The 15,283-nt window shown below is 40.4% G+C and overlaps 1 protein-coding gene across 2 annotated transcripts; it reads right to left on the bottom strand.

The window, feature by feature from the left end:
• Nucleotides 1-1,591: 1,591 nt before the first annotated feature.
• On the bottom strand, nucleotides 1,592-14,888 carry fbxw11 (F-box and WD repeat domain containing 11). 2 transcript variants are annotated; one of them, XM_020706586.2, is made up of 14 exons: nucleotides 14,739-14,888; nucleotides 12,526-12,630; nucleotides 10,634-10,702; nucleotides 10,153-10,372; nucleotides 9,796-9,982; nucleotides 9,528-9,618; nucleotides 8,118-8,255; nucleotides 6,073-6,191; nucleotides 4,610-4,859; nucleotides 4,368-4,486; nucleotides 3,586-3,696; nucleotides 3,420-3,498; nucleotides 2,909-3,073; nucleotides 1,592-2,776 (listed from the first exon to the last, which is right to left on the bottom strand). In XM_020706586.2, the coding sequence occupies exons 1-13, from the start codon at nucleotides 14,775-14,777 to the stop codon at nucleotides 2,912-2,914; spliced, it is 1,689 nt and encodes a 562-aa protein (XP_020562245.1). In that variant the 5' UTR covers nucleotides 14,778-14,888; the 3' UTR covers nucleotides 1,592-2,776; nucleotides 2,909-2,911. The 2 variants fall into 2 exon arrangements, with proteins under 2 accessions (XP_020562245.1, XP_004073339.1); XM_004073291.4 differs by lacking the exon at nucleotides 12,526-12,630.
• Nucleotides 14,889-15,283: the final 395 nt, after the last annotated feature.

Genomic DNA, 15,283 nt, shown 5'->3' on the forward strand with positions numbered 1-15,283 from the left:
TCTTTTTCCTGGTTCTTGTCAATATGCATACTGAGTGAGCATTAAAACAGCTTTTAAAATACAAAGTTAATATTTACCGAGCACACAGAGACCCTTTCAAAGGGCCTGAGCAGAGACCAACTGTCACCTCAAAAGTGTAAACCTCTGCCAGCAAGGCGCAGTATGAGGCCTCCGAGGTAAAACATGCAGTGGAGAGATAAACATTTAATAGCTGCTTCTCCTCATCTTTCTTACTCCCATCCTCCATCCCTCCCCTTCCTTTTCCTATCCTAGCAGGAGGTCAGTGAAGAGACGCCTCTGCCAAATGACCCAATCGTGTCGGCAGAGACAAACAGCTGACTCAGGAGGAAAAAAGTTTGTACCAGAGGATTTGTAGTGCTGGAAAGGGATTGTATAGAATAGACGGTTAACTGTGAAGGAAGCTGGGTATGAGATAAAGAAGAGCGAGTGGGGGTAGCAGAGTTGGGGTGAGTTGTTCATTTCTGGAACGTTGCTTCAGTTCCACTTGGGAGTGATGGAAATATTCTGTGTAGCCAAACCCAGAGTGGAAGGTGTATGGTAATCATGTCGGGGAAGGAATGCCAAATATGTGCGTGAGAACGGAGCTGTGACCTGAGAGCTGCAGGAATTATGGACCAAAATCCCACAGACCCAGAGGAAGCACACACACCCATACCCAACACATGCACACATCATATATTAATGGTGCTCCACCAAACGCAAATCCATCCCACAGAACTTGTTCCCAGAATTTGAAACATTTCTGCTTTACAGAACTTAACCCAGAAATGAGGGAAAACCAACCCCTAGACAAACCACCCCTTCTTATCCTGGAGAATACACCAATGCAGAATGTTTGGACAAATGTGGAGCAGGGCAGAGCTTTAAATTAAAATACCCCACAGATATACAAACTCATCACTCCATCCCACAAGACTATGTGATCTTCTAAAACAGGTTGTTTATAGACTTTGCTTCTCACAGTAAAATGACAAAACCTCAAAAACAGATTTGAAAGCTAGAATGGTGTGTTTATACTGACATCTGGTGATCAAAGTCGGTACTAAAAAAAAGGAACAATTCAATGTGAAGTATGTGACAAAATCTTGCGCAATTGGTTTAAAAAAAAGGCTTTTCTATAATTATTTATTTATAAAGTAGCGGGAAATGATTTGTGAATATTTAGTTTTTAAACAAAAAAAATCCTTATTTCTTCAAATATAATAAAAAAGCGTATGCATTTAATCTTGTAAAGCACACATTTTTTCTGGAGAAAGGGCCGCTTTCCTCAAGACCATTGAACATATAACCAACTGGAAAAGCCAAACACAAATGGAGAAAATTTATTATTTTGCAGCTTTTTTTCTCCTTTGTGATGAAACATTCGTATTTCTTAAAAGGCTTTCTTCATAAAAAATTTCAGAGAAATTTAATTTTTATTACTGCTTTCACCAAAATAAATTAACATATAAAACAATCTGTCAAACAGACAGCGGCTGTGTGTTAAAGGGTTGATAAAAGCCTGAATCTGTGAAACCATTATTAAAAATTAAACTCAGACAAAGATGAGAAAAGATCATAAACACTCAAGTTATAGTTGGCTCAACACTCCACCACTGTCAAGTACTTTATTCACAATAAGGTCATTTTTCTTCTTTAAAAAATCATTTTAATATACAACACAATTTTTGACAAGACAACTCAGTTTACAGCTAAAATTGAGCTCTTGAATTCCAGCTTCTCTCATAACCAAAGCAAGCACATAGATGATGGGAGGAAGATGATGTGAAAGGGACAGATGAAGAAAAGAAGGAAACAGACAGTAAGAGAGACAAAGAAGGGGACGAGAGAAGACTATGTCTAGTATGATTTTTGCACTAAGAACCAAAAATACTCAAATAAAATTAGAAAATAGAATTTAAAAAAAAAAAAAAACAGTAAGAAAGTAAGCATTAAAGAGAAAAAAAAGCAGAGGTGTACCAGGATGCGGTATCCCAGGCAACCTCACATGCATGTTTGACGCTTCTGCTTTGTTCTGCCATTTTTTTTAACCAGTCCACACAGACAAGCACACCCAGGTGTGTGCACCCTCCTAGTCCAAGCAAATGTGCATCTCTGGGGAGGAGGGGGTTGGAGAGGGCGAGCAAATAGGAATGGATAAGAAGAGAGGCAGGGAGGAGCAGGAAGGAGTGAAAGGGAAGCTCTCCTTCACTCACTCCTTCCATCACCCATCCCTTCCCTTCTATCCTAGTGCTGAGTAGAGTCTCTGTCTCCCGTGTAACAGCTCTGGTCATCCTCTGCCCAACTGTGCCACTGTGTATGCATGTGTCTGTGTAATATATATAGAAATATATATTCCACTGGAGTGGAAACCTTTTTGGCAGGAGCAGGGGTAAAAACCCGAGTAGCAGAAGCAGCTTTTAGGTTTTATCAGGGGCAAAAGAGGGGCGCTTGTGACATATATAAGGTCTACGTTAATACTGTCATTATTGTAATTTACAAAACATAAATTAGTTGCAGAAGGTGAACTTCTCCAGAGAGCTGAGTTGGTTCTTGTAGTAGGGACTCCTCGTCAGTGTTGACTGTACTATCGGGCAATGGGCACAAGCTTAAGAGTCTGTCAGAACAGGCAAGGAGGTGGAGGGGGGCTGAGTGGAAGATGGACAGAGATGAAGGAGGCAGGAAAAGAAACATGGGCTCCTTTGCACGAGGTGTGCACCCATCAACCAATCAGCCTTGGGCTTCCTCCAAGAATGGATGTGTCAAGTGGCGCCACCTAAGGGGGGGGGAGAAGAACACCAAGCTAGGTAAAAACACCAAAGCGGGCTTTTCTCGACCACACACACGTGCACAAATCTTGGATAGTGTTCAAATGTTGAAGTCTGAGCAGCCTAGTGCTGATGTATACCTGCTATCTAGATATGTACGTGTAGGTGCGTGAAGGAGACCGTCCCTCTGACTGGCCATTAGCTGAGACGTTCAGGAAGTCCCAGATCAGAATGGTGTCGTCATGAGAACTGCTGATGATCTGAAACTCATCGAACTGCAAGCGGAACACGCGGCCAGAATGCTCCTGGAAAAAAGAAAAATATTTGATTCACATGCAGCCAACTCAATCTAAGGTCCCCATAGAGTGGAACATGCTCAAAGACATTTAAATTTATTAAGTTTGTGAACTAATTTTGGTTTCACTCAAGTGTTTAGATGAAGAAAAGGCCCCAGCAAGAACAATGTCAATTAACTACTAAATATTTGATAGTTACTGAGCTTCTCCCACAGCTTTAATCAATTAGACAGCATTATGGATCAGTAAAAGCTTTTCAAAATACACTTTTGTCGTTCGAATAGTAAATAACCTGCAGTTTAAAGCAGCTGTCAGTAAGCCCCATTAGTGGCTGGAAACCATTCAATGAACTCACCACAAGTGTGCGCAGACATAAAGTGCTGGCAGGGGCACGAGGGTCCAGAGCTGCCTGCAGGTCCCACACCTTTATCTTCCTAAAAGAGAAAACACAGCAAAGAGACGGTCAGAAGACAAACAAAACAAGCTCGCACTCTGCTGGAAACTCTGGGACTGCGACTTGCCCGTCATAAGCGCCGCTGACGATCCTTTTGTTGTCGAAGCGAATGCAGCGCACCAGCTCCTCGTGGCCTTCTAGCACTCGCAAACATGCTCCGCACTCTATGTCCCATAACCTGTGACAATACAGTTAAAACGTCAGATACCGACACAGAAGTGTTCAAACATTTCCATAAACAAAGACTGTGAACATCAGGATTCATCTGGTCCCTGGTTTTTATGAAATACTATGTTCTGTTAAACTAAGGGGTTTTAAAGCATCACTGCAAGTTAAACAACTTTTTGATCCTTTGATTTTAAAGTCTCCTTAATTTTTCTCTTTTGTTTCCTTTTGAGTGGAATTGATTTGCAATTAAAATGGATTTGACCAGTTAAAAAAAAGCTAAACATATACACGCTGCAACGTTCACATTTACAGTAATGTTGTTATAAAGTGATGCTATAAAAGAGGTGGCTTGAGTGTAAATCATTGACTGTCTAAGAGACCTGAACTGAGTGACCCCCCACCCCCCATGCCTTCCAAACAGGAAGTATCTGCAGGCTCCAAGAAGCCAGAATCCCCAAACTTCTATTAAGAAATAAAACAGACAATACTCAAATCATATTTGTCAGAATAACAGTTCTTGATCTCCTACATGTGTTTACATGTTCTTGGTAATCCTAATTTTCTTTTATTATATCGTCTTTATAGCAAGTTATTCAAGTTATAAACTGGCCAGCCACTCAGTTGTCTGCATAAAGTGAATTCACAGAAATCTTTCCATCCTTTAGGGTGTGGCTCACATACCGGATTGTGTTATCAGATGAGCCGCTGACGACCAAACGATCTCTGTACTGTAGACAGGCGATGCCCCGCTTATGACCATTTAAAGTCCGCACAAACTCACATGTGCTGGTGCTCCATACCTGCAGAGGGAGCGGGAAACATGAAACTTTAAGACATAAATACAATATATGAATAAAAAACTAATTGTTCACATTTTCACAGAATATCAACAATCTCTCAGGAAAATCCCTTCATCTGCTCACTTTGATAGTACGGTCCCCTGAGGCAGACACTATATATTTGTCATCAAAGTCCACCACGTTGACAGCAGCGCGGTGTCCCACAAGGACGCGACGTAAGCTGATGTCTGTTGGCGATGCCATGTCCCAAACAGCAATGGAGCGGTCTTTGGAGCATGTGACCATCAGCCCGTTTGCGAAGCGCAGGTGAAGAACTGCCTCGTTGTGATGGATCAGCGTGTTCAGTACCTCACCTGTGGTCACCTCCCACACCCTGAAAGAAGAAAAGAAGGTTGGGAGACAAAAAAATACAGATATTAAGAAAGGTGCAAGTAGAATGCAAAGCTGAAAGAAAGAAAGAATTAACCCAAAGAATTTCAAGTTCAGAAGGAGGAATGGGAACAAAACAGTGAAGTGGGGGGAAAAGGGGAAAACAATTAGAGGATGGAGTCAGTGGGAAAGAAAAATACGATGAGGTAGCAGGAGGAGCGGCAGACAACATGACGTGGACGGGGAAACAAAAACAGGCAGAATGAACAAAGGAAAAAGGAAAACAATTGGAGACAGGGAGAAAGGTATTTTTATTGGCTTCAACATGGATCAAAACAAAAACAAACAAAAAAAAGGTCAAACTTTACACAAGTGCATGTTCCCCCAAGCCACTGAAAGCTAAATGCAAAACACACTGGAAAAGCTGACAACGACACCTCCCAAACTAAGTGCCCGCAAAGCTGTTGCTAAGGAAGTGAGGTCATTCTCCCGCTTCGGATGACTTCCAGAGAGTACGACCAAAGTGTAACCTAATGAAGGGGGTTTGTCTTGCAACAGTCAATTAATTATCATCTTTTCACATTCCAGAAACAAAGTTTGTTCCTAAATCTTTCAATTTGCAGGTGACAATAGAAAATCTCACCAAGAATTACAGCTGCAATTAAAACTGTAACACATTTGCAATTTCTATTCTGGGGGGAAAAATGGGTTCATAATCTCACTGGTAAACAAGCATATGTTGATTTGTTGTTAAAATTTAAAAAAACTTTCATTAACAGGTACTACAGTCTAACCAAACCAATTTATTTGGCATTAAAAAGGTCACTATGGTGTAAAATTTGCATGAAAAACAGTTGCTTACATGGTTTTAGAACATTTTTGGTTGTTTTTAAAGACTGCTCGATTGTGCAGCCATGTTCCTACAGAAGCCCAAAAGAGAGAAAAAGGTTTTACAGCTGTCAGTCAACAAAAGCCAGCTAGTGGGCACAAAAACCAGGACTAAAACTTTTGGGGTTTTTTGTTTATTACACCATTTTAATGCCTAGATTTCTGTTCCATAGATCATTCAAATACTTTATAAATGCAATAACTAATAAAAAACGTATCATTTGGTTGAAATACAGGATTTCAGCTGAGAATTTACTGAAATCCTTGTTTGGGCATCAGTGGCATGCTTTCACCCTAATTATTTTGCAGAAAGACGCCTCACGTCATACCTGACAGTTGAGTCAGACGAGCCGGTGACAATGACCCTCTCATCATACTGAAGACACAGCACTGAGCCTGTGTGACCCGTCAATATCTTCAGACATTCCAGCGTCTGCTTGTCCCAGATCTGAGGAGGGGGGAAAAAAAAGAAGAAAAAAAAAACAGGAGAGTGAAAAGATGAATGCAGCACAGAGGAGGTTGGAGAAGAAGGACAACGCAGAAAGAAAAAAAAGTTCAGGCTTAAGTGTTTTTTAAAAGGATACAGATTTGAGTCATACCAGGACTGGAATATTTTCACAATGTTCAAGCCCTTTTTCATGCTCCATTTCCCTACTGCTGTGCCGAGTATGTGTGTGAATGCGAGAGAACATAAGAGCCATTCAGCTCTTCCTTTGGTGTGTGTTGGCCTCTCCTGCAACAATAAGACAAATCTGCTCTTCTCCTTACCTCATCCATCTCTTCTCTAGGGTCAGACAGGTAAGTGGAACTCACAACATATCTTAAGCTAAAGCCCTTTTATCCCATAATTCATATGTGTCTGCTGGTTCACCCCTGCTACAGCAACACAGGAACACTACTCTGAGCCAGATAGAGATTCAACTCAGTGAGACGCAGAGGATTCAGGAAAAGAAAAACATTTATAATAATATATTTAGTATATGAATCTCCCTCTACAAGATACCTCTGTCATAACCAAAGTGCTAACTGGATTAACATACAGACAATCTGATGAAAAAAAAAGTCTCATAAAAGGAGATAGTTAACCCTAAATATCATTTATAGATTCCATCTCAACTGTATCTGTAGCTTTGTTAACAGAATAAACAAAAAACAATGGTTTTGAGTTTTGGAAGAACTTCTTTAAAATCCCACTCCAATCATCATAAGTGGTCTCATGTACGATTATGCCGTTTTTAGCCAAAAATCAAAAACCTGTCGTTTTCTAAGACAGTTTCTGCAGAGCAAGGTCGCCCCCTTCTCCCATCACTATAACGGAGCTTTGTTTACATGCTCTCCTGCTAGCTTACAGCCCCTCACACGCTCAACCAAGCATAAGCAGTGTAACAAAAATGGCGAGCAATATTGGGGCTATCCAGCTGTCCAGTTTTCAGCCAGATGTCAGTTCAGACAAGCAAAACAGACTTACACGGATCTAGTTGCACATTGTATTTTCTGTGGAACAAATACAATCTTTTTCAAACAGCATGTTTTCATCTGCTTCTGATTCACAACTATTTGAATAAACAAATACTCAGAAATGCAATTTGAAGCCAAATTTTCTTCATATATGTCCTCCATCATGAGAAATATGTCACAAGAACATGTTAAAAAACATTTTTTTTTTTTTTTTAAATCAGTGGATGTTTAAATAATAGCCACTCTTAGGCTATGTTCACACTGCAGGCTGAAACGACCCAATTCCGATCTTTTTGCCCCTATGTGACCTGTATCTGATCTTTTCATGACAGTCTGAACGACACAGATCAGTTTTTTTCAAATGCGACCCACACCACTTGGGTATTTGGTCCTGAATCCGATACGTATCCAATCTTTTCAAATGCGACCTCTGTCTGAACGGCCAGGCCATGTGTATCCGACCTGTACGTCATCGATTCGCTACAAAAGTTAGAATTCTGCGTTGAAGTAGGCGGAAACGAGAACATAAACATCAACCATGGCGGATGATGCTGCTGAGACCAGTCAGTGGAAGGGAAGCGGGGTCACTGATTTGATTCATATTTGGGGTGACAGCTCTATCCAGGCCAAACTCCAGGGCTCTTATCGCAACCAGGCGGTTTTTGAAAAAATTTCTAGCGAAATAGCCGAGCATGGTGTTGAAAATTTCCCGCAATTACTTTTTATTCCCTTTCCGACTGTCGTCAGAAGGCGGAATCCCTGTTCTGACCCTCAGATTCTCCGGAGCGGGTTAATAAAGAGTCAATAGCAGTTCTGCTGGGGGGAAGCCTTCTTTTATTACCATTCTCCTTCCTCCGTAACACACAACATGATCAGACTTATAACAATGGTCAATTTTAATGACACACATACATACCTTGATAGAGTTGTCCCTAAGGCCACTGATGATCTTCTCATCATCATATTGGAGACAGTAAACCCCTTTACTGTTTTCTGAGCGACACTGAATCCTCTGCAAGTTGTGTCTGCCACACCGCCAATTTGCCTCAATAGTCTGTAAAAGAGGAATAATTGGCCTTTAGGTGTTTATTTTTCTGAGAAAGAAGTTAACAACATAAACAAGTGAAAAACCTCAAACAAAAAACTGAATGAGAGGCTTAGTAAAACTGATAAAGAAATGAACATATTAGCATAAAACCACTAGACAACGACACTTTATTAATCGAGTTGTTTCAGAGGAGTTGAAGTCCTAGATGTTATACAAACATTTAACTGTTCAAATCTGACGTTCAAAAGTGCAAAGGCAGTTTTCATGACACAGGAAGGAGTTTCTAGAGCTGGCTGAAATGGTGCGAGCTCCAGAAAAACATGGGGGGTGGGGGGGGGGGGGGGTAGTGGATAGAGAATCTGTCCCTGCGAGCTTAGGAAAGCTGCAGACTCATCTGCGCCTCTGTGTGCTGCTCCATCTGGAGTTTGACAGGGCGCAGAGGCACATCTACCTAAAGTGCCACAGTTGTGCAGAGCTGGGAGAGAAGAGCGCTGGAGGAGGAAACAGCTCTTCACTTGGAGAATGGTGCAATGTCAGTCTCTCAGGGAGAAGGAGAGGCTTTTTCTGGCTTTTGGTGTGGTAAGAAGTGTTCCTTCAACTTTTAGCAGATAACCCATATATATGGTTCTGAAAAGCTGTTTCATGATGCATCTCAGGAGCGTGGAGAAACAGAAAAGACCTCGCTCAAAGAAATCTATTTAAAAAAAAAAAAAAACACAGCATTTTCCACTTATCCAAGGATCAAAAATATGTCAAGCTAGTCATGTCAGAAATGTGTTTTCTAGCATTTGATAATGCATCTAACATACATTTTACAGAAATATAGAAGCATTGTGTGAAGCCTAACCCCACTCCCTAAATTGAGATTCTATTCGAATTATTTTAGGGTCATTTCCAACTGCATGCCTTTAAGTGGCAGTGCAGGTCTAGATAGTTCAAAGTAATCTGTCAACAATACTCAGCTGTTGCTAAGAAGCATGGCATAAAAGACTGCTGTTCATTTGCCAATTTCCAGCTGTATACTAGTATCCTGCTCTAATTTAATTGGCTCAGTTATACCCCCCCACTAATCTCCTGCCATTTACACATCCTTTCAAACACTTTATTTTGATATTCTCCATGTTTCCCTTAAATATTGAGCTGAATAAAACTAAACCAGTTTGAAAGTTATTTAGCTTTAAAAACAAACCAGTTTTCTTTAGTTGTATTTAGATTGTCTTTTTTCTTTTACACTATCACTTTTTCTTTCAATAAAATCTAAGCAAAAACACCACATACCTCTATGTCTTGGATGATCTTAGGATAAAGGGAGTGATAGTAGGAGTTAGGCGGGATTTCTGCTGTGCGATTTTTGAAAAGGTATTTCTCCCTGGAAGCAAGAAAAACAAACAAATGATGAGTCGTCTTTCCTGTGGGATTTTTTTTCCTCAAGCACACATTTAAAAACAACAACACATCACAGCATTTTCAGTGAATTTAAAAAAAAAAAACTTAAAATCTTTGTGTTTTACTAATTAAAAAAATGGGTATGAGGGATAATCCTCACCACTGGTGTCTCTCAGACAGGCCTTTCCATAGCGGGTCGGTCCGGACCATACGTTCAATGAGCTTCTTCCACAGCATACCTTCCGATATGACTCTCTGCCACTCTTTACACACTAGTTCTGCAGCACACAAGGAGCGTGCATCCAAAAAAGACAGGATGTTCTCTGCTATGTGATCCAAACCTTGAGCTAAACAATGAAAGACAAAAAATAGAATAAAATACACATTTTCACAGCAATACTTGGAGGATTTTAAACAATGTTGAATCTTCTCAGCCACAGGCATAAACTGCTTTGCCTTTATGGCATACAGATTAGATTTACAAGATAACCAAATGGGCATTTCTTAGCAGTGGTACCTGGCAATGCAGTGATGAAGTCCCTCTGCAGCATGGGTTTGAGGTAGGAGTTGATGTGGCCGTGCTGGTAGTGGCACATACGGGAAATCAGACGCTCTACAAACTCCACCTGGTCGGCCTCAGACCACTGGTCAAAGAGGGCGATGCAGTGTTCCTTTTCTTTCTCATAGTTCCCTTCTGACGGACGTTTACGCGAACTCACGACAGGGCCATTAGTAAACTGTAAAGATAAGAGGCAGGTTCTTAAAATCTTTATTTCTCTTAGATGGACATTTGTTTTTCAAAAGTCTATTTCAGACACAAATGTTGATGTCATTTTTGGAGGAGTTAAAATTAACTATATTATCAGCTAGTGATCTTAAACTGCAACATTTATTCATATGTACTGATATTTTATATAATCTAGCAACAGCTTCCCTTAAAACAAATGCGGATTTCAGTTTCATGGGTTTGATTTATCTGAGAATAAATAAAAACATACTTTGAGAACAGTGTTCTTCTTTGGTGACAGATCATCCACGGGGGTCTGCGATTCCATCCCTGATGTGTTCTACAGAAAAGGAACAAGACAGAGAAGGCACAGGTTAAGTTCTCCTCCCTTTCGACCGACAGAAAGGAATTTCAAAAGCCAGGGCCACAGTTCAGACAGCAGCTGACAAAAGAAGGCCTACAATAACAGCCAAAGGAAGGTAAACCATCGAGAATTCTGAAGCGTGCGCGCACAAACAGCCGTGCATACACACACAAATATGGAGTTAAATAAAGACTCAACAAAAGGAATTTATCTGCTTGTCTGTCTGTGATGTGGGCTAAGTAGTCTGGACAGGAAATTAAAGAGCAAAATCTTGGGCACTTCACTGGCACCAGCTCAGGTATGACTGCAATAAAACAGATTGTGGTGATACATCAAACACAAAGGGAAGGATTATTACATTTCTTCAGTAACTAAGATATACCATTTTCTGGAATCTTAAAGAAAAGATGCTACATATGAGAACAATTTGAACGTAAACTTAAATAATCACAAATATTTAACTTTTCACCAAGAAAACTTGACATTTATAGTAAATCCTTGGTTCTGTAAAGAAAAGAAACTAAAACAATAGTACACCAGAACCACAATGCCCATAACATGTATACAGTGTCACAATCAAACAGTAAACCTAGTCTCAGGCTATAGCAGTTTACAAGTTTCAGCTTTCACTGAAAACAAGTTCAACATTATCAATTGGATAAATTCTTACACAACCCACAGCTGTATTTTCTTAGTATTTGAATGTTCGTGTACTCTAGTACAAAGAGTAGAAAAACTGCAGTATACAAACATCACCAAAAAAAAAGAAAAAAAAATTCACTGGAAAAGGAGACTATGCAAATTTGGAATTTTCTAATTATTAATTCTCCAATTCCGTCCGATAGTCTGGTAAACAAAATACAACATTCAATATTAATGTATTTTGCTACATACATTTCTGTGGATGGTGAACTGGTCCAGGTGACTTACAAAAGAATTATATCATTCTAAATGGGTCAACTAAAATAACTTTATTAGAAAACCACTAAACATATCTGGTGTTTAAATATTAAATAATTCTTTAATTTGGAAATCCAAATAAATATTTTTTTTATGTTTATGCACAGATATAAATCAATGACTATCTGGAGATAAAATCACAGATCGGTGGCTACTGCAAATACAGCTGTGCAAACAGATGGTATAAAAATCACAACCAAAGCAGACATTTTAAAAAGCCACAAAAGTTCTTGCAGGTGTTGATGATCATGCAGAGCAGCAAACAAGAAGGGAAACATAAAAAAAAAGAAAAGAAGAAAGGCTAGGTGGGGCCAAACAGGCAGGCAAGCAAGCATGTGGCCTCTCAGAGATCAACCCCCGCCTCCCCAACCTCGGTTCTCACATCTCCAGGTAGAAGGGCAAAGAATGCTACTCCTGAATCCATGAGTTTTCTCTGGTACATCCTGCATACTTCTTCTATTGTCAAGAGTACTTCCCACTCTTTCCAAAACTGAAAGTTTCTTACTTATCACATGTGTGCAACACTTGACATGGTACAGGCACTGAAAACTCTAGAGCTGAATTTTAAAAAGATGTCATTTGTACACCTCCAATTCTAGCACAAAAAACTTCAGAATATACCAGAGAAGAACCCAAACAGCTGAGCGCTTCCAACAGAGAAGAAAGGACAACAGAAGGTGAGGAGGAAGAAAGATGAGGTGGGGGTGAGTGAGTGTCATTTTGCAACAAGGTGGTATGAGGTGTTGTCTAGAGAGGGCAAACAAAAGTGAAGGGTGATGAGATGACACGGGAGGGAAGGAAAAGGAGGAGCAGCAGAATTAAGAGGAGAGAGGCAGAACCTGGTTGTGAGCCCGGGTGGAGGGGATGCTCTGCAGGCACCTGAGTGCACACAAACTCTCAGCCACCGAGGAGCAGCCCAGCCAGAGAGAGCGAGGCACAGAGCACTGTGTGAAAGAGAGAGGAGGGGAGAAAGGGAGGAGAACCAAGTGGACAGGGTGAAGGAAGAGAAAGGGGGAAAAGCGAAAGAACAAAGATGTAGAGGTAAAGAAAAAAAAGAGGTAATGGGGGGATTGGGGGGAGAAGTAACCAAAAGAGTGAAGTAATGAATCATTGAATGTAAGTGGTGTAGAGTTGGTTGGGAAAGGAGATGTGGAGTGTGGTTTTGTGCAATACAAAATAAATGGATAAATAAGATTCAATTTGAAATTGAGAGGAGGCAAATGTGTAACCATCAAAGATAAGAGAGAAGAAGAGGAGGGGGAAGTGGGGGATAGTGAGGGGAAAAACCAGTATTAGAGCTACACACATTGGCACAGTGAGCGCAGGAACACACACCCCTTCACGTTCAAGAAAAAGACTGATAAACATACACACAAAAGCATTATTACACATAGCCTGTGTGAGGACAGGTAGAGGAGAGGGAGGGGCAATGGAATTGGCACTTCTTTCCCCAATTCTTTTGGGTTTTTTTGACAGGAACCCCACTCACTGTTCTCCCATCCCCACTCTCATGAGTGGTTAGCGAGTAACACACACAAAAAGAAAACAATAAATAAATATGACAACAGAAAACAAAGACACAACCCACAGGGAACAGTTGTGATACTTTCAGTCATCAAAGTGTAAAAGTTGTGTATATAAACTCACATTAAAGTGGTAATAAGCAAAAGGAAAGAGTGGGACAAAAACTGTTTTAAGTCTTTTGATTTTAGATTTTCACTTCTATGTTTTAACCATACTCAGTTAGGGGTAGATTAACGTTCATACAGTTCATTTAATCGACTAATTTAGGCCCCCCCGCAATGGTTTAAGGACACATTGGATGAACTAAAAGTATACTGGACATTTTTTTCCTCAGGAGCCCGTGGAAAAGAAGTAGGTTCATGTTCCAAATTTACAAATAGGTTAAAAAAAGATTTTAGTATTTAGTCCCGAAATTCCACAACTTAAACATTTTACTTCAGTTGACACAGTCAGATAGGAATTCTTAGACAGTTGAGCAACATTTTAGATGTAAGAAACTAATAATTGATGTTTTTCCAGATATTTTATGGAAGTTGTAGTTTGTAAACACGTATAACCAGTGAATTAAAAGTTTTTGTGATTCATTTGACCCCGGCGAATGTTAACTTTTAGTAAGCTAACATTAGCCTACTTAGCTTGTTTCCTCGGATAGCCTCGGAAATATAGAAAGGGGGGGGGGACTGTTTAAAACTAAGCGAAACTAAAAACATCTAAATAGTGAACATACAGAATGGAAGTATTATTCTCTGGTTATAAAAGAGCACCCAGCAATTGGCAACATTTCAGTAAAAAATGGAATACGGGAAATGTGCCTAAGCAACTTAGCACGCTAACTGTTAGGCTAACGCTAGCTCACTAATCGTGACATCGCTGTCTGTGTGAATGAAAAAGCGACACTTCCTTCTACGCACTTAAGAAATATAAACATTCAATCAACACATCGGTAAAAAGTATTTTACGTCTAGTCTTTGAATAAAGACGTAATTTTAGGTTGACCCCACATCTGTTAATACGTCTGATGTCAAGTCCTCAAATCATGTATTATACAATAGTTTTTTCGTAAATTTACATAGTTGATCGACTCATAGCCAATGTTAGCAGGATAGCTAGCTACACATGACGGGGCCCAGTTTAAAGTGGCGCAGCGTCACCGCAGTAAACGCTACCCCAAGAAGAACCATCGGCTGCCTTCGCCCGACGACCAACCCTTTCCTCCATTACATTTACCTCATATTTCTTTGCCAATTTTTACCCCCAAATTAAAACGAAGACTTGTTTAACGATTTACGGGAGTAGCTTTCGTTCACATTTGGACAGTGTGTTCAACATTCTGAGCAAAATACAATACTGATATTTTCAGGCCCTCCCTCTCATTTCAAGTCCCCCCCACCCCGCTCCTTTCTCCTCCACCTCTCCCGACAAGCCGCTTCAGCTCATTCCTGTCGTCGAAAACGGTACTTTCGCCACAGTAAACGATAGAAAGCGATACTTGTGGGTGTCCATAATAGCCCGGAAAAAACGTACTTACCATCAGTTCCACCGTTTTGTCCTCCATCTCCGGCTCCATGTTAACGATCCCCCCCGAAACTCGCTATGAAAATGGAAACCCAGCCCTGCGTCGGCGGCCCACAATTCCAGAGACGTCATTCACTTCACACAGCCACCGAGCTTTGGTAGGGCAGTGTCAAAAGAGTGAGTGGGGGGATGGGAACGCCCATGTAAAAAAGGAGAGCGTTTATTGGACAGATTTTGTCCAAGGAGGCGTAGTTTAAACAGTTTGCTTTTTATTGATTGGCTCACAGTGCTACCAAGGCTTTCGCCGCGTGACTCCCACAAACAAAAAGGAAAATGGAGAAAATGCTGTTGCTATCCTAAAGAGGAACACGCCGAGGTAAAATCAATCATCCGCATTGCATTGTTAGAATGCTACACTGTGGCCACTGGAATTTACTACCGTTGATAGGTGTATACCTCACCTAATGCATCCCAAAGCAAAAAGATAAACGTAACTACTATCCATTAAATATAGTATTTCATTTTTAAGGCATATTTTCAGCACATTCTATTCCCAAA

The sequence above is a fragment of the Oryzias latipes genome, chromosome 10, assembly GCF_002234675.1.
Source record: "Oryzias latipes chromosome 10, ASM223467v1".
In the NCBI taxonomy this organism is placed as follows: domain Eukaryota; kingdom Metazoa; phylum Chordata; class Actinopteri; order Beloniformes; family Adrianichthyidae; genus Oryzias; species Oryzias latipes.